The sequence below is a fragment of the Anopheles moucheti genome, chromosome 2, assembly GCF_943734755.1.
Source record: "Anopheles moucheti chromosome 2, idAnoMoucSN_F20_07, whole genome shotgun sequence".
Classification (NCBI taxonomy): Eukaryota; Metazoa; Arthropoda; class Insecta; order Diptera; family Culicidae; genus Anopheles; species Anopheles moucheti.
Window position 1 is genome coordinate 93,671,043 of NC_069140.1, and position 21,676 is coordinate 93,692,718.

The 21,676-nt window shown below is 46.9% G+C and overlaps 5 protein-coding genes across 8 annotated transcripts in view; 3 read left to right on the forward strand and 2 right to left on the reverse strand.

The window, feature by feature from the left end:
* The first annotated feature begins 10,677 nt into the window (after window positions 1-10,677).
* LOC128299498 (uncharacterized) lies at window positions 10,678-12,998 on the forward strand. Its single transcript, XM_053035485.1, has 3 exons — window positions 10,678-11,934; window positions 12,010-12,208; window positions 12,340-12,998. The coding sequence occupies exons 1-3, from the start codon at window positions 10,678-10,680 to the stop codon at window positions 12,996-12,998; spliced, it is 2,115 nt and encodes a 704-aa protein (XP_052891445.1).
* A 364-nt stretch (window positions 12,999-13,362) lies between these two features.
* LOC128299501 (putative tRNA pseudouridine synthase Pus10) lies at window positions 13,363-15,290 on the reverse strand. Its single transcript, XM_053035488.1, has 2 exons — window positions 15,093-15,290; window positions 13,363-15,012 (listed from the first exon to the last, which is right to left on the reverse strand). The coding sequence occupies exons 1-2, from the start codon at window positions 15,213-15,215 to the stop codon at window positions 13,654-13,656; spliced, it is 1,482 nt and encodes a 493-aa protein (XP_052891448.1). The 5' UTR covers window positions 15,216-15,290; the 3' UTR covers window positions 13,363-13,653.
* A 407-nt stretch (window positions 15,291-15,697) lies between these two features.
* LOC128299499 (mRNA export factor Gle1) lies at window positions 15,698-17,930 on the forward strand. Its single transcript, XM_053035486.1, has 3 exons — window positions 15,698-15,715; window positions 15,783-17,198; window positions 17,268-17,930. Exons 1-3 carry the CDS (start codon window positions 15,698-15,700, stop codon window positions 17,892-17,894), a joined length of 2,061 nt encoding a protein of 686 aa, XP_052891446.1. The 3' UTR covers window positions 17,895-17,930.
* A 371-nt stretch (window positions 17,931-18,301) lies between these two features.
* On the reverse strand, window positions 18,302-21,040 carry LOC128299497 (ATP-binding cassette sub-family F member 3). Of its 2 annotated transcripts, XM_053035484.1 has the most exons (5): window positions 20,527-21,040; window positions 19,320-20,487; window positions 19,073-19,247; window positions 18,601-19,002; window positions 18,302-18,514 (listed from the first exon to the last, which is right to left on the reverse strand). In XM_053035484.1, the coding sequence occupies exons 1-5, from the start codon at window positions 20,765-20,767 to the stop codon at window positions 18,359-18,361; spliced, it is 2,142 nt and encodes a 713-aa protein (XP_052891444.1). In that variant the 5' UTR covers window positions 20,768-21,040; the 3' UTR covers window positions 18,302-18,358. The 2 variants fall into 2 exon arrangements, with proteins under 2 accessions (XP_052891444.1, XP_052891442.1); XM_053035482.1 differs by having other exon boundaries at window positions 19,320-21,040.
* A 422-nt stretch (window positions 21,041-21,462) lies between these two features.
* The window catches only part of LOC128299933 (protein phosphatase 1 regulatory subunit 12B-like), an 80,782-nt gene continuing 80,568 nt past the window's right edge, over window positions 21,463-21,676 (forward strand). For 2 of the 3 annotated variants that reach the window (XM_053036091.1, XM_053036094.1), the window contains exon 1: window positions 21,463-21,570. The gene's annotated coding sequence lies outside the window, so the exon portion shown is untranslated. Of the gene's footprint in view, window positions 21,571-21,590; window positions 21,664-21,676 lie in introns of those variants that run through there. The other variant, XM_053036092.1, reaches the window with a different exon arrangement.

Here is a 21,676-nt window from a genome sequence, read left to right on the forward strand (position 1 = left end):
CACTGTGGGTCCGTCCGGCAGTACGGTTTGACTCGGGCTGGAAGCCACCTCACTAGGACTACCCGGCGGTGCTCCAGTCGCACTGTTCACCACCGTATTCGCCGACGATCGTACCGGAGGCGACTGTGTCGATGGTTCCACCGTTCTAGTTGACGAGGGCGAACGACTGGACCGTCCACCGGTGGCGTTTGCCACTGGTTCGTTCTTTTCGGTGGCCACTTTGACAAGTAATAGTAGCCTTTTGACGTAAAAAGAGTTTGTTTCTTGCAGGCAATTTACGAATACACTTCTTGATTGATTAGTAGTTACTTTGTAAAACACTATGAAGTGTATTATTAATACTTTAAAAAGGAAGTAACGAATTCACCAGCACTGATAGAACCGCTTTCAAGGGGTAAACACTTCGCCGCACATATCGTTCTAACCATTAGTTGTAATTTCACTCAAAAACACACCATTAATACTACACGATACGCTTCACAAAACTTTGGTTCAACAGCGACTGGGTCCGCCCCAAACACTTCTGGAGGAAAGGTAAGAAAGCTAAGGACTAAGGGCCCACAACAGTGTCCAACACCCGAACGCGCCAAGTACGCATTGACGCCAGCATTGACGTCCGTCTCGGGCTGAAGCTGTGCTTGACTGTAACTAAATTATGTTTTCACTTGAGAAGGTAAGTGCCCACTCGTTGCACGGCACTCGAAACCAAGGGACTCGAAAGGGCACGGCACGGCGCAGAACAGCGAAGCAGAAGAGCAACGAACAAGGAGCATGTGTCGCGCTGGCCACTCATTCACGTGCGTGCACACGCTCGCCGTCTCGCTCATTTCGCTGTACTTTGCACGCGTTTCCCAATCGCGTGGTTTATTTCCTTTGGATATTCTCCCGCAAACGCTTGTGTGCGTCTGTATTGGCCCTTACTCAGCCAAAAAAAAAAAACTCCGAAAAAGGCATTAAGTCCTTTTGTGCCGCACTACCACTTCACGCGGTAGTGCCGATCGCACGAGAGCGCGCATCCGCTTTTCAAGCACGGTGCTGCCGTGAGAGCCCACCACTCATCGGTAAAAATGGAAAATCTTCTCTAAACAAACGGCAAGGATAACACGACCGAGCGCCTGTTTGTGTGCGTGAGTGTTTTTTTGTTGTTTTGTCTCTCCCGTTTTCCACTCACCGGATCCGTTTCGAGTGCGTACCGAAGCAAAGGGCACGGAGGGCGTGGCTATCAGATAGGCGAGGCCATTTTCTATCGCTGTGCTACTCTCGCGCTCGTTTCCTTCTCGCTTCGACACACTGTTTGCTTCACTCGCATGCGTCACAATTGAACGTGGATCCACAAGGTTTTTAAAGGATCATCATCCTAAAAGTCCTTTTCGTTTGGAGCTCTCAAGCTCATGAACGGGGCGGGAAGCGTGCCGTGACCACTCGACAGGGACCAACTCAGGGGGTAACAAAAAAACAAAGTGAATCTTTCTCCAAAAGGGTGGTCGTTGTCCTGGCAGTGTGTATGTGTGTGTTTTTAACTGCCTTCACAAAGTATGCTGAGATCCCCGTACCCGTACCACCACGGACATCCTACTCCAATTGAAAACTTCAGCAAAGCGTTGCATGAGTGTTCGTTCTTTTTTTTACTGTGTGGAATAAAATGACTCCCCACTCCCCTGCGGAAAAGTGTATACGAACAATGTATACTGTTAAGTATTAAATCGTTGAAAAAAGTATATGGGGCCTTCGCGTCCTCGCGTCTCGCTTTCGAACTTCAAAACCCCTCCTGGAAGGTATTTTTGTATCAAAGTACTTTAGGTTAAGCATCACCACATAGCATGCCATGAAACGACCAGCCGAAGGAGGAAGTACGGAATCACCTAACAAAATCACTATACTGAAACTCAATTAAGCGTTTGCCTGGGGACTGAAGGACAAAGCAGAGCCCTGAAGGCCAGCCTGTAACTTATACACCATGCAATAAGGGAGGTGAGTTCGTCTGTTTGTATTGTAGCTTTGGAGCCGAGTTCATTTCAGCGTGTCATTTTCATCAATTTTCCGTTAAGCGTCACGGCTAGAAGCGAACTCCACTCTCTCCCGGTGGAGTATTTCACAAGTGTAGAAGTAAAGCGCCATCTAGTGGTGCAAACACTAAGTATATTGCGTTTACTTAACCCCAACAACGGCCGGGGGATCGATAATGGCGTCGTTGGGCGACGGTATGTAATGGTGGTTATTTACGTGTCTCCCGTGTCAAACTCGTACTGATTTCTTCCAACTCTTGTGTGGGCCTCCGCTCTTTTACGTGCTATATAAATATATTCGATAAAGCAGGGACAAATGTCCTCCATTGAGGTTTGCTAAGCCATTAGGGAAGGAAACGCGATGAAACGGCGACGAACGGAGCTCAAATTGACAAACGGACGAGTTAATGAGAAAAGGAAACCGGAGAATGGAAACACCACAGGAAGGCGAACCGATAACAATGATAGCGTCCGACACGCGGTCGATCGCTATCGCTGTAATAATATAGCCCGGCTAGTGTTTGTTGAACAGGACCCACCCAATACAACAGCAGACGCATCCAGGACGTACCGCAAAGGTTGGGTGTTGTTAGAGATAATGAAGAATCCATTTTGCTCGATCGATAAAGGGACACTCGGGGCTGGAAGTAGCGTTCTATACGGTACGGTTGGTCAGCTCCATCAATCTGCTCCACTCTATCGTGAAAGGGCAATTAAGCAAGGGGAGTGCGCCTGAATGGGAGGTTATCGTGTTGGGTCACTTGATGAAGAGGGCTTTTAAATGTAGGCTTTGTTACCCGCACTGTCGATTAATGTACGCCGATAGTGATGCCCTTTTCTAGACAAATGTTTGCATTAGCTTTGTATAATTAGAAGAACTTCATAGACGTAACGTCATAAGAGTGAAGGGATTTCTATTGGATTTTACATACACAGACAATAAGAATACATCTGAGTATAAAATGTGAAATGAAATTTGAAAAATTCCTTACTGTTTTTACCTTCCAATATTTATTACCTTGTTTCGCCCCTTTCTGCGAGACCCTTGTTTGCACAAAGATGCTTGATTTAAGCAGAAAATTATTTTGCATGTTACGTTGAGCTTCGAGTAGACTCGAAAGCATTCGAGGGTTTCATATTTGCCTTCTCACAAGAAAGGTGCTCAGTTGAAGTCCATTTGTCACACGGCACGTAGAAGTTTGAGAATCATAATCCCCCTTGCTGGCAACATGACATCTGGTTTGCCAAGGGACACACACACCGTAAGTTGTGTAATGGAGTGCAACCCGGTGATCAGCAATTTTACGCCCTACCGAATGACTTTGTGATAGCTCTCGGACTAACCGACAAACAACAGCGGCTTCTCCGAGACTTTCGTACCGATTGACGTGACCCAAGGTAACGCCTCAAAAGGTCAATCCGAGTGTCTTTAGCTTGTCATTTCTTTTGCTGGTACCGCAAAGATCCCCTCCCGTAATTTCTCCGCTTCGGAATGACTCGGAAGATCTTCAAAGTATTCTACAACCCGAAAAGCATCGCCATTCAAAGTGACATGATGTCCACGCATTCAATGCGTTTGCGAGTATCCGCCCCTTCTGTGCGCTTTCCAGTGTGAGGAATTCTGTCGGTGGACTTCCACCTTTATGTCCGGTGTGTCCCATCAATTACATCATCCATTGAGACGCGGCCTACCAGATCCGGTTGCATCTTTCTGATCATTGTACATCTTTGGTAAAGGTCGCATTCTACGAGGGCATAAAGCGTACAACACGGGAACTCTGGAAAAATTGGATGTCCGGAACTATAAAGAGGACAACACTGCGGGTCCCTTAAACTGGAAAGGAAGTAGACACAAAAAAGAGTTCCGAGTTCCGTACTGCAGCCAGAAGCGAAAGTTACCTCGTCTCTTCCACGTCCTTTTCGTACCAAACATTATCTGTCGTTGTCTGTGGTAACAATTGTACAAAAGAGCTTTTCATAAACGCAACACCCAAAAAAAAAAAGCCCAGCGGGAATCTTTACGAGCTCGTTGCATCGTTCTAAATGCGTTTTTTGTTATTTATTGCACCGTGCACCGGGTCCTGCACCAATGGAATGGATTGAAAATTCCATCGGACTTACCCAACAATGGCCGTCGGTAGAATTGGAAAGCCATGTCCCGGTTTGAAGCCGAACCGGAAGGAAGCACATTAGAAATGGTAGAGCGGCATAGACGATCAAATCTGCCGTGACCGGCAATTGCTAGGCAACGGAGTAGAAAGCGTTATGCCGGTCGGGCGGGTGTTATAAGAACATTCGAATCGAACGATTATTGGAGGGAAATGATCATTTATCGCACCGATGGGATTGATTGTTCGTTTTAAACAGATAAAGCGGAAAGAAGGTGAAAACAGACACATAAAAAGTTATGTACCACCGCCCCGCGTGAGTAATGAGTACAAAGTGTCGGTTATTTCAAGGTTTGCTGCTATCCAAGTTACCTTTTGCTTTCTCTGGAAGGAAATGTTTGTTTTGGAACTTTTATTTATCTACAGCGTGCTAATTCTACAGCAAAATGCATTGAATAAAAGCTTTACAAACAAGAGAAATAACTTGGTGACTTGGTGATGTCGGGATCTTCATGTTTCGCTACTTTTAACATCAAACATGGCTTTCGATCAGTCTTTTCTGTCTAATCTTTTGCACACGATCACGCGTTTCGATCGGAATTCCCATTGCTGATCTTTGGATCGTTTGGATCGAAGTCCGTTCGGTTAGATTTTTAGGATGTTTCCCAATTTCCCCACTAATCCCGCAGAGCTCAGAATAGCACGGGACGCCACTTACACACGTTCGCCTACCCTTAACTCTTTACACGCCGTTTTCGCACGGAACCGTTTCTATAAGTACCGGAGCAACTTAACACACCGACCCGGTAGAGGTACCGGGGAAAGTACCGGCTTCCTCAGACACCGCACCCGCAAAGTCACGAAAGGGGTTTTCGACCGAGAGTTGTCGAAAGGCAATCCCCGAAATGCAGGCAGGCCCGTTAATGAGCGAAAGTAAACAAAGCATAAACTTCTTAAGTTTAGTTTTTCGGGTGACCTCGGCAATCACCACGCACCGAAGTAAAGGAGGCTTGGCCCGTTTACGGTAGGCACCCCTAGGGGCGATCCCTTCCCAGGTGCTTAGCTGCAGGATCTGGACCGAAATGCGAAGGATTTTTACACCTTTTACTGCATAATGAGCGGTGGCCCGAGCAAACCCGGCGCAGGCAAGGTAGATTGCGAAAGAAGCGAACCCGGGTGGTGTCTGGACGAGCCAGACAGCTTGTCGTCAGCGATCGGTCGGCGTATTGCGATCGTTCGTGGGAGACAAAGGAGAGCCTCCGCAGAGTGCCAGAAGAAGAGGGGAAATGCTAACCCAAAAAAGGAGCTTCTCATTGGAAACATCAGCACTAAGAATAGGCAAGACACAAGAAACAGCTCGTGATCTTTGGCACTACCCACGCTCAATGGCTTGTGGAACGTGTGCAAACATGCAAGACGTTGGTAATATGCTTGAAGTCTAGAATTCGTTTGTTGTTTTCGGAATTTCCACGCGACCAATCCTTCACCAAAGCCGACGGATTTTTGTGTGGTTCCAGCGGACATTCGTCAAACTCAAGCACTAGTTCACAGCTCCGAGCTTTTGGATTTTTCGCCCCACACATCCGTAAACGCTCTACAACGGATCAGTGAATTAGAACACGAATAAATTAAGTCGACAGTGGACAGATTTTGGCGGATATAAGCAATAAGAAACAATCCAAGCAGAAAACTGGACACAGATCTAATAAAGCCGGAAGGGAAAATCCCTTTCAACCTTCTGCTCCGTTATTGCCGCTCCGGTCGATGCGGCAGAGGATAACGAATAACCCTTTGGCAAAGGCATCGCCTGTGTGTGTTTTAGCCGGCGGGTGTCTTTGGTCGTCGATCCGATTCAATTTCGCTGAGTGCCTGCACGTGACCACGGTTCGTTGGATATTTATACGAAGTCGTAGACGACTCTGGCGGTTACAGTACATTAAACGCTCCGCTTTTTATCTGATGTAATCTACAGATTTTCTCTTGTTCCTTGATTTGTATTAATGTTTGTAGTATTATTATATTCTTTTGTATGTTAATTTTCATGCGTTCTTCTTCATCTTATTAATTCTGTTGAAAACTTTTAACTTGCAAGTGACAGATCTGGAGGCGTAGTACGAGTTTCCCTTTTTCGTGTCATCCTTCCCAAGCAAAACAATTACTTCCGCAAAAAAAAACTTATCCAATTCTCTTCGTTCGCAATCATTCATCGTACGAATGACAAATTGGCTTGCTTCTGTTGACCATTGTTGCGTATTGCCAGGCATTTCCAGAGGGTACCATATCCCGCCGGACACTATGCTTTTCCACAGCTCTGCTGGGAGTATGTGAAAGCATCAAACAATATGTGTGTGACAGACCAAACCAGGCAAGCTGGGCAAATACAAGCGAACGAAAGGTGTCGCTCGAAACCCTCTTTTCTCCTCACCGGCACATGACGTAACTGGCCAGCAGAATGTTGACTCTGACGCAACGAAGTTCTTTTTCGAAACAAATAGAAGGTATAAGACCGTTTGCTTCTTTTCGCTAAGATGACGATGGTCGGTCTTTATTATTGTTCGGGCAATTACATGAGGTAAACAACACAACACACGGGTTTTCGGGCGTTTAAAGTCCCGTGAGGGAAATGATCTTTCCACTGCGGACAACAACCATGGGCTTTGCGGTGTATTGTCACGCAAGGACGAGGGATTGATGGAAGCGTTGTGGAAGGTTAGGTTTGTCAGCCTAAAATTAGGCGTGTAATGCGAATAATGATCCAGGTTTATGAACCGTTGCAAAATTGCAATAGACCCTTTGTGCATTGGAAAGTTTTACATGATGTACATTAATTAGTAGCATTTTAAAGTTGATTTAGAAACTACAAATCAACTACCTAACTACGAAGGAAGTCCTGACTCGGTTAAATTACTGTTGAATTTGAATCTTTTTTTTCAATTATTTGCAAGTATTTTGTAAGTGTTTGTGTGTACTCATGTTATCCAGGATTTGTTCTACTGTATTGAGACTTGTACCTTTAGTCTATTTGCTTTCAACTTCATGTTTATTATCTCAAGACAACGCATAGTCTGGGAGTATCTCCAATTTATCCAAAACTATATGAAAGTAGTTCAGTAATATATCACAAATCAAATATTTCGCGGTTCGGATGTGGAAATGAGTAAGAATTACTCCTTAGCTAATTTCTAGCACTTTGTTTGTGCTTGAGTTTAAATGTATTAAGTTGTCTATTTCCGCTGAGGTTTGACGCACTGCTTTAGTGATTTGAAGGGGAAAATGAAAAGATATTATAAATGTCGGTAACAGCTACAGTCCCTGAAGTTGAGGAGTTTCTATACCAATGGCTATAGAATCTTCAGGATATTCATAACAATGAGAATGCAGTAGGGAAAATGTCAAGCCGTTGTAAAAACCTTGAGCCATCGATAGTTCCATAGAGTAGACTAACCTCAAACATCTGCTGTGCAATGCGACGTCTATCATTGACGAATCAGCATTGACGAAGATTCGTAAAGTTGGACGTGGATAGTCAGGTGGCCAATAAAGCTGACGAATTGTATGACGGGAATCGCTAATTTGAAGTCATCTAATCTAAATAAAGAGACTATAGTGAGTTTTAAACGTCCTTAGACATGCCAATAATGATCCCCAGTAATTGATTGTCCCAAGTAACCCTTAGGCCATTGCTCTAAGAAAGATCTGCGTATTCTTAAAGTTTGAGGTGCTGTTGATGCCAAATAAACCCGTTCATATAAGCCCATGCTTTAAGCGTTTGTATCACAACCAAACGATGAATATTGCCTCCATTAAACGTATCGCACATCGCTAAAGTGTAAATTTAAATAGCTAATTGCTGTATTTATAGCATTTGTCAACCAATTCCCACATCGCCTGCAGCGTATCATTTCAAGCATTCCTTCCAATCCTCATCTCGATTGATGATCTGTATCGAATCGTTAAATGGCCTTCCCCTCGATGAACAAACAGACAAACTTCCCGTTGTACTAGTACGCCAGCAAATGTCTGCATGGTTGGCTGTATATCACCATGACAACCGGGAGCACCACGTGGGTAGTTAACTTTATTAGCTTGGTTGCCACCGCCGTTGGCAGGATTACAAATCCTTCCTCTTCCTCTTCGGTTATCGGCTTGATCTTATTGCCTTGTGCTTACAAGATACGCCGTTTATTGGATGGTCTCGATGGCGGACCGCTCCCGCTGAGTGTGTCACCCATTAACTCCTACAAGTGTGCAGACGTGCGAACCGTCCCCTAAGCAGATTCTTGCTACCCTACTTGCTGGAAGAAACCAACTGTTCCCTCGTTCTGATAAAACCTTGTACTGTAATCCTATGAAAATTGATTTCCGGCACATAGTTTACACCTTCGTAGTCGGCTTACTACACACTCTTTAGCAAATACGCACGCCGGTACGATTCCCAACATGGGAAAGCTTAAAGTTTGTTGTTTGTTTTCGAAAATGGTTCATTTCTTTTCACCCTTCACAAAATGGGGTAAATGTAAATTAATTTAAGAGCTAAATATACCCACTCTCCTTGGTTGTTTCTGTAAATCCGTAGTGCGTTCTCCCGTAAACCACATTAAATCCCGCGAAGGCACGCTCAATCACTCGTGCCACGTTTCGTTACCCCGTTTGCTGCTCACAATGTTACATTTAAATTGCAAAGATATCCGTTTTTTCTTCGGAGAGAAAAAGAGGGAACCGTGATGACTTTTGCGTTTTTGATTCGGTCTCGGCTGTCCACCCCGTGTTCGTGTATCCTCCTCGCATCGCCTTCTCACACCATGTTGACGCGGCGGAGATTCCAGTCGCGGAGACATAATGAAGATTAATTGCGTTCAAAATTAAACCACCACTAGCAAAGGGGGTAGGCAAAGATGGGTGTTGGAGGTTGAGAAGGACATCACCAGCGAGGCGTGATTGGCGGGAACCGGAAAAAGGCGGAAAATTGAAGCCTTGCACGAGTTTTACCCCGAGACCGGCAAAACCCATCCCTTGTGTGAAAAGTGAAAGTGTAGCTGAATGAAGTTGTTGCTGTACACAGTTTCCCCCAAGGATGGCTTTATAAATAAATAAATAAAAAAGCGATCCTATCACCCCACCCCACCCCATCACGGGTGTCTTTTTATGGGCAATTTTAAAACGCCCACCATAACCATATTCTTTCCGCTGTTTATGGCGCTTGTTCCTCTCGTTCCAGCTCGGTGTGTGTGTGTTAAACCGTGATTTAGCATAGCCTTCTGGACACATGAATTGGATTATCCGTTTTTGATTGATACCGGTGGCGGAGGATTGGTCGGTCGATCTGGTACGGGCCCGATCTGCCGACAGGCCTGTCGTTACGAAGGAGTTGACGATGGGTTTGTGGTGCGATGCATCATCTTACCGTTTAGTATTTACCGTGATTTTCTCGGTCGCCTATGTTGTTATGAAACTGTCCCATTCTGGGTGGTACGCAACACTGTTCAACACCTTCAGCGGCAAAGAGAGAGATTTAGATTGATTGCCCTCGGTGAAATTTAATGAAATTATTTCCCTAACGGATCGGTGGTGCCCATTAAATGGACAATAAATAAAAAACATTTGTCATTATTGCCCCTGTTTGAGACCTTAAGGTTTATAATAATTTCATTTTCAATCATTAATCTTCAATTGTGAAGTTCGTTAGAGCATAATTATATATTATACGAGAAAAGGGATAAGAATTGTAATATTTTGCAAACATTCTTTCATAAGATTCCATGATAAATCAAAGTTCCAGAATATCCAGGAATTATCAGCTCTTGCTGGTATTTTTGCAAGCTGACATCGATAACTTTCAAAGCTTTCTCGTCTGACATACTTATCAGATCAAGATCTAGAAGATATCAGATATACCTTGCCACAGTTCAGATCAACCAGAAGTTCTTTGTGAGCAAGATCCAGTAAATTCGAAGATTTCCAGATCTACCTACGCACATTCAAGTTCTAATTCAAATTAGATTTCGACTTTGTCCGTTGAACTTAATAATTTGGAATAAGTCCCAGAAGATAGGACAGGTACATCTACACCAGAGGCGAGTCATCCACAACACCTGAGAATCTGAAGATCTTGATTGATTTAGCGGCAGACGAAATAGGACCAGTTGGGATCCCTTCTTCAAGATGACTAAGAGGAACTCATAGTGCGACTATCACTACCACTAGTTAGGTAGTAACAATCTTTCCGCTAAGGGTCCTCTCGGAGTTTAATCCAGAGGTGGATTAACACATAACAGCCCAACTTGAGGAGAATTCAAAAATACATCCTACTCTCTCATTTAAACCCAAGAATTCTGTTTATGTGTCAAACCCACATAAACTGAATCAATCAACTACGCTTGCTTACACTTCCTATGGCAACGCGTTCCTGGTAGCCCATGGTAACCGCAATTGGTGTAGTCAAACATCAAATTTTCATTCGCTTTCGGAAGCAGCAATACAGCGAATCGTTTGCACTCTTCATCCGTTCTGTTGTAATTTGATTTAAGTGTTGAAAGTTTATTCACTTACCTTTCACCTTCCAGATGAACATCACCACGAAGACGGGATTGATCGCTTCCCCGCGGAAGCGCATCGTGCGTCCGAAGAAGGAGTTCGATCCCGCCATACTGGCCCCGTGTGCCATTACGCGCCAGGTGCCGTTGGCATTGCGACCCTTCGGCGGTTTGTACAACCCCTACTCGAAAGGCTGCTCGGTGCTGTGCAATCATCCGGCGGCGCAGGAGGTGAAAAATGTGGTCCGACTGGCAAAGGACGCCTGGATCACGGAGGCCAAGGTGGCTAATTTGCACGGGCATGGTGGGCCGGCGGGCGCGGCCACAGCGGCGATGATGGATCGTACCGGTGCGGCACTGGTCGATGCGGACGGCAAGGCGCTGCCGGGTGACAGCACCGAACTACCGGACCACGTGCCGGAGGAATTTTTTCGGCGCTACACGGACACGGATTCGAGACCGCTGACGCCGACACCGACGGTGGCCAGCGGTCGAACGCGTGCCAGTGTGGGCGGTTCGCATCTGGCGCGCCGGTGCGTCACGCCGGAACCGCAGACCGCCAACGGGCAGGAGCGGAAACAGCTGATACTGGACCTGCGCCGCAGCCACAGCCAGGAGACGCTCTACTGGAACGCGTCTTCCGAGCTGAGCCCGAGCCAGCTGCATGACGGTGGTGGTGGTGGTGGTGGTGGAGGCGGTGTTGGTGGCTTAGCGCTCGGGTACGGCGGTACCGGCGAGCGGGGAACCGGTCCTACCGGGCCCGGCGGCGGCGGCGTTGGAGCAGGTGGTGGGCCCGCGGCCCAGTCGGCCGTCGCGGACGATACCGGACGTACCGCGGGGATTGGCGGCGCGGAGGACATGAAGCTGCGTGGCGAATCCGATACCGAGCCCGGATCTGGCCGGGCGCCGCCACAACCGATGACCTGTATCAACGCGATGGACGATGGGGAAGAGGACCCACCGAGGCGGCGCGGTAAGCGGCGCAAAAAGTCCAAACAGCTGACGCAAACGATCAGCTTCGTGCCGAACCAGGATCCGGAAACGCAGATCGCCAAAATTGATCCGGACTCGCCGAACTACTCGGCCCGGCCGTCGCTAGTGCCGACGGGGAAGAACCTGCTCTGCCTAGCGCAGGACCTAACACCTCCGGCCGGTTTCGGTGCGGGTGCCAATCAGGACGGGGTGGGGCAGCCAGCCGAGGAGGATTGTTTCCTGGACGATGAATCGCTGGGGTTGCTACGCCGGGGTCTGAACATTGACATCGTCGAGATGATCTTTGAGCGCTATGTCAGTAGGATCTGCTGTTTCTTGGGAGAGACATTACAGACGACTAACACATCCCCCCTACTTCTTCTTCGACAGAAAGGGCGCGCCATCCGGGAAGCGTTTCGTACAGCAACGATGGACCGGCTAAACTTTCAAACCGAAGCCGTAAGGACTCTGCAGCGATCAGCCAAACAGCTCAGTGACGTTGACTACGAGAAGTGGATCGATCTGCCCCGGAAGTACTCTAGATCTTCAGCGCGTTTCGAGCTGCCTATCGATACCCGGAAGTTGACCCGTATTGTATCGTAACCGTGACTCTACTCTACTCTCCAATAATAATTCCACCTTTGCGAAGAATTTCCAACAATTTTACTTCTGGTCGTAAGCTTGACAATCGTACTGAACCAGTTTGTCTCCCTCTTTCAGGTATGACCCCGATAGAGTACCTGCACGATTACGTTGTGCTGAGTGATGATCGGAAGCAACTGTACCATCGGATCTTTGCGCGTAATCTACCCCGAGAGGAACCGAAAGCGTCCGGTGTGCTGGAAAGCATTGACAGTGACTCACTGCCCGAAACGGAAACGGGACCGATCGAGGTAGATAGCACGCGGAATCTGTTGGCGGACGTCACCAGATACATACCGATGAATTGTTTCGACAAAGCGCTCCACGAGGCACTGGGATTTCACGGTACGCCGGAACGGATTGCGGCTATTCGGGAGTTGCTGGAGCTGAATTATGATCCGTTCCACGAGCTGCAGATAGACTTTAGGACGTGGTGTGGCATTGTTGCGTTTTCGGAACGGTTTATCAATACGCTTGACCGTGAGCTAGATCCTTGCGACGAGGTATTGCAGGGTATCGATTGCTTCTGGAGCGTTGTGATAATTATCGTCTACTGTTTTTCATTTTCTTCCATTTTCAGCTGGAAATGGTTGATTTCGAGTCGCTGGAGAGACGAGTTCGGTGGGCTCGACCATCGGAAAGCCTCTGTCAAGTCCTGCAAATCATCAAATACCAATAATACCTCCGGGGCTCTGGGCTGGATTTCCGACGCCAGTTGTGTTTACACAATCGTTTAAACAGCGAGAACAAGGGGAACAAGTGTCACGGCTTACAGGGACGTGAGTATGGGCATAGGGACGAGCGTAATTCTTCTAACCACACCCGGTGGGATTTGATTGTTAAGGATATCGGGGCGCTTTTATGCTGTGAGCAGTAACCCTATCGGATCAATGCTTAACCCGTTCAATGGACTCTTAATTAATCACTATAAAGTGAGTATCATAGCAGAAGTTGCCCTTAGGTGTGTTTGTGCACATGGAGTAGGTTCGTGTCCTTCTACGTGGACTAAATGGTGTGGTGTGCTGTTTTATACGTAACTAGAAAGGGTAACTAATCTGATATGGGTTATTTTAAAGTATGGCAGTGAAAGGAATTGCGACGATCTTACTGATCAACAATGTAGGAAGCACTATTTACAATTTAATTGAAAGCGTATGAAGTTGAATAGCACACTACATAAACAACAATGCGAGATTAAGCTACAGAAATTATAAAATGATACATAACATGCATGTGTTTGGCTATGTCTTAAATGTTTTACTATTTACAGTATAGAATCTAAGATATGAATTGGGAAAAGTGATGCTTTCTTTCTCGCACAATTATGTTATAATAGAAGTATAGAAAAGATATCAAATTTACGCTGTCTGTGTTTAGTATATTGTTCCGTTCTCATCGTCGCAGCTTCTTAGGCCAATCCAAATCAATTGCCATCACATCGAGCGCATGTATATCGATTGCCGTCCCTATGATGCTTCGAAAGCTTGGTCCCGTGCGACCAAAATCACTGTGCACCAGCTCCTTTATATACGTACCGGCCTGTGAAACAATGTCAACCACCATTGCATGCGGATTGTCACGGCAAGCAAACGCATGCACGCTGTACACTGTCCTGGGCCTTGCCAGTAGTGTTCTCCTGTGCAGCACCCTCAACGGTGTAACCTGTTGCAAAACGAACGGTTCGTTTATGCGTAGCTTTTGAACCATCTCCTCCGTCACAGGTTCCACCGTGACGCAGAGGGCACGGTAAAACTTCCGTTTGTCCTCTTCGCTACCTCTTATATGTACCAGATCTTCGCGCTTCACCAGCTGGATATCTCTTATTGCTACCGTGTTTGACGTTCCTACCTGATGCTCCATCGCGATCGCTACTTCCTCGGGCAGTTGATCCGTTTTTGCATCGAGAATCTCCAACACGAAAGGGCGGCCTTCCCCAAGGCACCGCACATCGACGTCTTCTCGTCCGCTGGAGGAAAAGATTAGCTGTTCGTCCGAAACGCCGAAATGTGGTGCAACGCTAGCAGCAATCGTTTCCTGCACACTGCCCTCCATCTTTCGCTTGCCATCGATTACCCAGGGCGTTTGGCTAAGTTCGCGGGAAAACTTATTGTACCGCCCGGCAAGAAAAATGGTTGGCCCGGTAAATGAGAGCTCTCCGCGCACCAATCCCACATTCTCCGTGGAAACTGGAGGTACCGCATAATGTTTCCGGAACCTATCCGTATTTATAGCAGCCGGTGTGAAATGTTTTTCAAATGCATTTCTAGATATAAACTCCTTCTTGGTGTGCTTGTTAGTTTTCCTTTTTGCAAACACACCCGGACTGATTAGCTCTAGCGTGGCCAGCTCATCCTGTTCCTTGACGTAGCTGTACGGTACATTTACCATCACACCATCTACGGAAAATGGTTTACCGAGTGTTTGTTCGAGCTGGTGTATAATAATCATCTTCAGCGCGTCCTTCACCGCTATGTCGGGAGTATTGGCGACGGAGAATACTTGTGGAAACCGGTCCAACATATCGAACCATAGTGCAAGCTGCCTCAGATGTAGCACTATCGGTAACGAGATGGAGGTGAGAAATCCCGCTTCACACTGGTATTGTTGATAGTTCGCATTTTCCTTCACTTCACAGGCTAGCGTGGCAATTCGGTCCAGATCAAACAGCCCCAGGCAAGCAATGCAAACGTTTCCTTTAAGCTTTTTCACCTTCTGATGTCCATTTTCTTCAACGGCAGGTTCGAGGCCACGCTATAAGAGAGGGAAAATCACACTTTAGTAAAAACAATCTTATCGCACCGGACATAACACTTTCGTCACATGAAACAAACCTTGAGCAAAGCAGCATCAATATCGATAAATTCTTCTTTCGTGCCCTTTAGAAACCGTAAACAGCACACTCTGCAACAGTCCACCGAGCGAAGATAATCGTAAATTTCACTTTGCTGTTCCATGGTTGATATTTTGCGCAATTGTATTAATTGGTAAAATCACCGGCTTTCGTACGCGCGCACACTTTTTGTGTGATACATTTTTAACCAAACGTCATGCACTAGCAACGTAAACAATGTCAAGGTGTATGTTGTGCACGTGGTCGAGATTTAAAAGATTCTCAATAAATTTATATTAAAAACTTTGATGTGATAATGGAATTCGATTTCAGAATGTTTGTGCTCACTTTACGTATGCAATTTATTGATATTCAACAATCATGGTCCTCGAGAAAAGCAGTTCAAAACCATTCCTTTTTCTATGTCGACTAATGTCGACCGAATTTGACATTCGCGATAACGGCGGCTGTCAAAAGAGTCGTGGAAAAAGAAGAAGAACCGTACACAAACAAGCAGGGTGTTATTTTGTTTTTCCGCGTTTGGTTGCGTAGCTTTGAAACGAGATATTGTTGCGCTATAGTTAAAGGAAAAAGTTTTACAATACCATGGCCTCTAAGCATAATGTATGTGCAATGATTGTCGCTTTCTTTAAATAACAAGTCTTAAAACTTCGCCTACGTTTTTCCACAGTTGAACATCGAAGATCTTCTGTCCGGGTTTGATTCTATGAAAATCTCTGCACTAAGGAATGCTGCTAAATTATCCCCACACATTAAGGAACGTACCATTGGTCCTGATTGTGTTGACCTTTGCAGGAAGAAAAGCATCGAAAAGTCACCCGTAAAGCCCGTGGAAAGCTCGGATGATACTATCAAGGAAAATGACCCAAACGTCTCGAATGAAGGTGCTAGCACGTACGGTACGCCAAAGTCAGCGGAAAAGAAGAAACTCACCACATCACAATTTGCATCCATCACCCACGCCGAAGTGACGGATTGTGCCGCGGTACAGTTGAAATTGCGTCAACAGGATATTGAGCGGCAGAGGTTGGCGAATGTGCAAAAGACCCTTGCCGAACGGCAAACTAAAATTCGGCAAGCCGATGAGGAACGTGAAGCACAGCTTGCCAAAAACCTACAAGAAGCAGCCCTAAAGGCTGCCCGCAAGGAAAAGGATACCGAGCAACGCTTACTAAACGTCATCAAAGAACAGGAACGGTTAGCTCAGGAAGCATCGGCCCGAAGGCAGGCAGAAATTGAGCAGGAAAATAGAAGATTAAGCGACATCCAAGCGCAGTTAAAACGGCGCCAGGAGGAGATACGCAGAAAAGCACAGCTGCTAGATACGATACGGCAACACATCGGACAATTTCGGCTGGGTACGGAAACGTTCACCAAAGCACTGACCGTGATCGGTGTACAGCATGCAACGAAATTCACCAACCAGAAAAAAGCGGTCCGGATGTTACAGAAGGACTTTGAGCAGCTGCTGCAAACGATAAATGCCAACCAGGAAGTTAGCCAAACGGAGGTCGATCAGGCAACGGATTACTGCAAGCTGCTGGATCAGGTAAATGCGGAAGTGACGGAAATATTGACACAAATCGAAACCAGTCAGAAGCAGCAACAAGAGCAGGAGAAATTGCAACAAGCGAAAGCGTCGGAAACACCAGCTCCAGCAGCTCAGGAGCAGTCTCAAACCGATCCAAAACCAACCGATAGTACCGATAGTGCGATTGATGTAACACAACCAGCAGCACCAACTACACAGGCAGCAGAAAATGAACCTTTCTTTCAGCCGGTTTCGCCAGAGTGTTTGCAGTTTTACAATGAAATTAAAAGCTTTTACGAACAACACCAAACGGCGGTAAAGCAACTGATGGACGATCCCTCCATGAAAACGTATCGTTTCAACTGTCAAAAGGCGATCAATGTTCCGGTGAACGCCATATCCGCCGTCAATCGGGAGCATTTCATCGATAAGTACAGCAAGCTGGCGGCTCTACTTAGTGGCCAGAACGTTAAGGCTGGTGATGGAATGGTGTCCATCAATGGACATCCACTCGGACGGACGTACTGTACGATGCTTCTAGCGAAAAAGTTTGTGGTAAGATGCAAAACAGTAGAATTCATTTTTGAGATAGATAATGCCAAAAGATTTCGTTTCTTCTTGTAGAGTCAAGCGGACACGAGTATTTCCAGTAACGCAAGTGCCGCCTTTCCGGTGGCCGCCATCGCAGTCGCCCTTTGGCAACGATTTCCCGACTTTGGACGGTTCTTCCTCGCGTATCTGCACCGTGAGTGTCCTTACCTGGTGCCGTACTATCTACCCCAGCACGAAGGCCAAAGTCAGGAAGATTTTCTCAAAACCCTTGGCTATCGATTCGCGGACGGTGGCGTGCTCGAAAAGCAGGACCAATATCTGAAGCGAATGTCCGGTTTAGCGAGGCTCTATGCAGCTGTCATCATTACCGTGCCGCGTAAGGACGATGCAACGCCCCATCCGCATGGACTCGAGTATGGTTGGCGGTGGTTAACGAACATACTGAACCGATTCCCGCAGCCCGACATCTGCGCAACGCTGATAGCTGAATTTCTGCAGACGGCCGGTTCGGATCTGCACGCTGCGTATGGGAAGCAATTCATTAAAGTGTTACAGGTGCTGCAGGGTGACTACATGACTGCACTGAACCGCATCGATACGGGTGGACCGAAGGCACGGCTGGAAGGGCTCATAAAGAAAATTTTAACCGAGGGCCGTATCGATCGACCAGAAGGAATAATGAGCGTTAATTTCTGGTAGAACCTACTTCGTATCTTTCGTTATCTTCGTAAGCGTATCTTCGGCATATTGTCTTATTTTGTATTGAAATTTACATTTTCTGTTTGCTGTTATTATAAACAATTTTATATTACGTTTTTTGATCTAGTGTGTGCATCAGTTTCCCATTCCCATCTCAGCACTTTATGTAGCCCGCAACGAGTCAACTTAATACACTTAAGTAGGCCGAAAAACGCACACCCCGTGGGGAGGTTTGTTCGTAGGAAGTAAACTAAGAGAGGAAACAATGTACTACAGGAAAAACATAAACAGTGAAAATTGCACATCGTTGCTAGGCAAATGAATGTGTGGGTGTCCCAGGTTTGGCTTTTTTTCAATACGAAAAGCATTGTGAAACTTTTTTAGTGTGAACAAAGGGTAGCATATAATAGCAAGGCTTTGCAAGTACGGGATGGGAGTAGAAAGGTTGAGGATTATTGTTTTCATTAGGCAGCCAACGCTTCCAGCTCACGCTCGACAATCTTGCGGTATTCGTCAAAGCCTCCCTCGATGCTCTTCACTGTACCGTCACCGCAAACCCACAACTCTTTGCAAATCATACGAATCAATCGCTCGTCGTGAGACACTAGAATTACACCGCCCTGAAACCGGCAAGAAGAGAAGAACATTGTAATTATTGTAATTAACATTGTAAACATTGATATAAAGAAAAAAAGTTTCTCCTTACGCTGTATTTGTTGATCGCTTTTCCAAGCGCTTCAATCGTTTCGATGTCGAGATGATTCGTCGGTTCGTCCAGCACCAGGAAATTCGGTCGGCCCATACACATTTTTGCGAATGCGACACGAGATTTTTGACCTCCGGATAAGCTAGCGACGACTTGGAGTGCAAGATCACCAGATACACCGAAGCTTCCCAGTACTCGCCGGTACTCTTCTATCGGTTTGCCCGGGTACGCATTCTGCAACAGTTCCACGCTGTTGACCGTCATATCGAGCTGGTCGACGTGATGCTGGGAGAAGTATCCGAGCCGAAGGCCACGATGTAAATGGACCAAACCACCCGTCGGTTGAAGCAGGGACACGACAATCTTCAGCAGTGTTGTCTTACCGGCACCGTTTTCACCGACCTGTGTGTGTGGTAAGCAATTTGATTAATCATAATCAGGCGATCGTTTCTTGTACAAATTCTCCACTTACGATGCATATCCTTGAATCTAGGTTAGCACCCAAATTGACGCTCGTAAATATCACCTTATCCGCGCTGTACTTAAACTGCACCTCGTTCAGTGTCATCACGGGAGGATTGAGTGGTTCTACTTCGGGGAATTTAAGCGTCACTTCAATTTCTTTTTCCACCGGTTTCAGTTCGGGGCTAAAAGAGAAGAAAACAAACGTGCAATTACCATCGATTCGGTTACCTTTCCTCAAGATCGAAAACTCTTACAGCTTTTCCAGCATCTTAATCTTTGATTGTACGCTCGCGGCCCGGTTCGCATTGTACCGGAACCGATCGATAAACTCCTGCACGTGGTTGCGATGGGCCAGTTGCGCTTCGTACTCGCGCCTCTGTGCCTTGTGCCGTTCGGTGCGCGTTTTGTCGAATTGTTCGTAGTTGCCCTTGAACGTTTCGATTCGCATCGAGTGCAGGTACAGTATGTCGGTCGGTACGGTGTCGAGGAAGTTACGATCGTGCGACACTACCAGCAGAGTGGTGGGCCAATTCTGTAGATAGTTCTCCAGCCAGATGATCGCCTTAATGTCCAACATGTTGGTCGGTTCGTCCAGCAGCAGTAGATCCGGTTTGGAGAAGAGTGCTCTCGCCAGTGCCAAACGCATACGCCAACCGCCGGAAAAGGTACGAGTGGCGCGGGCCTGCATTTCTTTCGTGAAACCTAACCCATTTAGGATGATCGAGGCACGGGCCGGTGCTTTATCCGCTTCGATTGTCTGCAGCTGATTGTACACCTCGGACAGTTCGTTGCCCAGATTGGCTTCGGTGGAACCGGCTGCAACGAGCTGGTTTAGTTCGCGCTCTCGCTGCAGCAGGTCCGTCCGAACCGTATCCACCTCTAGCACACTGTCCAGCGCGGTCGTATCATCGCCGACCACCTCCTGCTCGACGTGCAGCACCGATATGTGGCTGGGAATTTGCAGCTGCTTGCCGGAGATCATCTTTAGCAGTGTCGTCTTGCCAAGACCGTTGCGCCCAACGAAACCATACCTTCGTCCGGCCGCCAACAGTAGATCCGCATTCTGAAGCAACGTTTTGTCCCCGAACGATACGTCGAAGTTATCGATTCGAATGTCCATCGAACGGTTCGTGCCTTTCGATTCCATTTTGTTGTCCTTTTTACTAATCACCTGCGAGGCTGTGGCGGTCTGGAGCACCGGTACGGTCGCTGCAGTTGCGGCGGCTGCCGCCTTCACTTCTTGTCGCTTTTCCAACTTTTGTTGACGCTTCGCTTCTGCCTTTTCCAGCTTTTTACTATCCACCTTAAGGCTGTCGTCTCGCTGCACCACCCAAATGCTGTGCATGTCGTCATTCGCCACCTCCTGCGTGGCTGCCATCTCGCCCAGATTGATGGGAGCGGACAGAATTTTCTTGTGCTTTTCTGCACCGCCCCCACCCCCATCGCCTTCCCCATTCACACCAACCGTTCCGTTCGATGGTTTCAAAAGCCGTAGGAATTTGTCACAGATGTCACGCACATCGTCCTCGGATTTGTCCTGTGACACCTCGTGCAGAATCGCACCGACCGCTTCGTACACCTCCTCACCGTTCTCGAACTCGTCCGCACTGCTCTGGAGCACCGTTTCCACATACGTTAGCAGTTCCCCGTCGATTGATGGGAACTCTTGCTTCAGTACGGCGGTACAGGCAGCTGCCGACATCCTTGATGGTTCGTTCCGATGGTTCTATTGGTGTTTTTGCTGCTTCCGTGGCAGACCCTCCGTGGCCGGTGAGGTACTCGTGAAAAGTGCCACCGGGTATAACAGCAAATACGAGAAACGGTCCGAGGCGTCTGTCCGGGGACGATGGCGGAGTGGCCAAATTTCACTAGTGCTTGATTTGGTTCAGAAGGGATTACAGAATCACCGAACAATTTAGAGAAAACTGCTTTGTTTTTCTGTCGTGTTTCGCCTTCCACTCGTGACAACCGCAACGTTCGGTTTCGTACCAATTGTTTTTTCGGAATACGGACCGAATGCGTGTGTTTTGACGTTGCCGCTTGACAGTTGGGGCCAAGATGTATAAATAAGGTTTGAAATCGGTCTAAATTGTTGAAAAACTGGTCGTTTAGAGCCAATTCACTACGATCATCGAAGCTAGGACAACTTTATCGCAATTACTTAAAGTATAACAGTTATTGGAACATTCTGCATTACTAGTATTTGCCACTCAAAAAATCTTACATCAACCTGCCGGAGGAAAACCGAAAATTCATATCCCTCACTTCAACCCGTTTATCCGTGTGTATGATCACGGATCAGCGAGATTCCGTTGCTGTGGTAATCGTGTTGTTTTTGTGTTCGGTAGTTCCTGGAGTCCGCAACTACAAGCGCCTTAAAAATAGACGCATTGTGCAGCATATCATACCCCAGCACCAGAGTGATCAATCAAAAAATCATGAATTGATACGTGACGTGCCGTATCGTATCGCAACATTTGTTTCTCACGTCTCATTCTCCTCTGCGTAAATAATAGCCAACGATAAGATAAAACTCCTGCCCGGTAGTGTTTCTTGTTGCTCGGTTAAACAAAAACCGAATTACGCTCGAGTCAACCGGTATGCCTGTGGG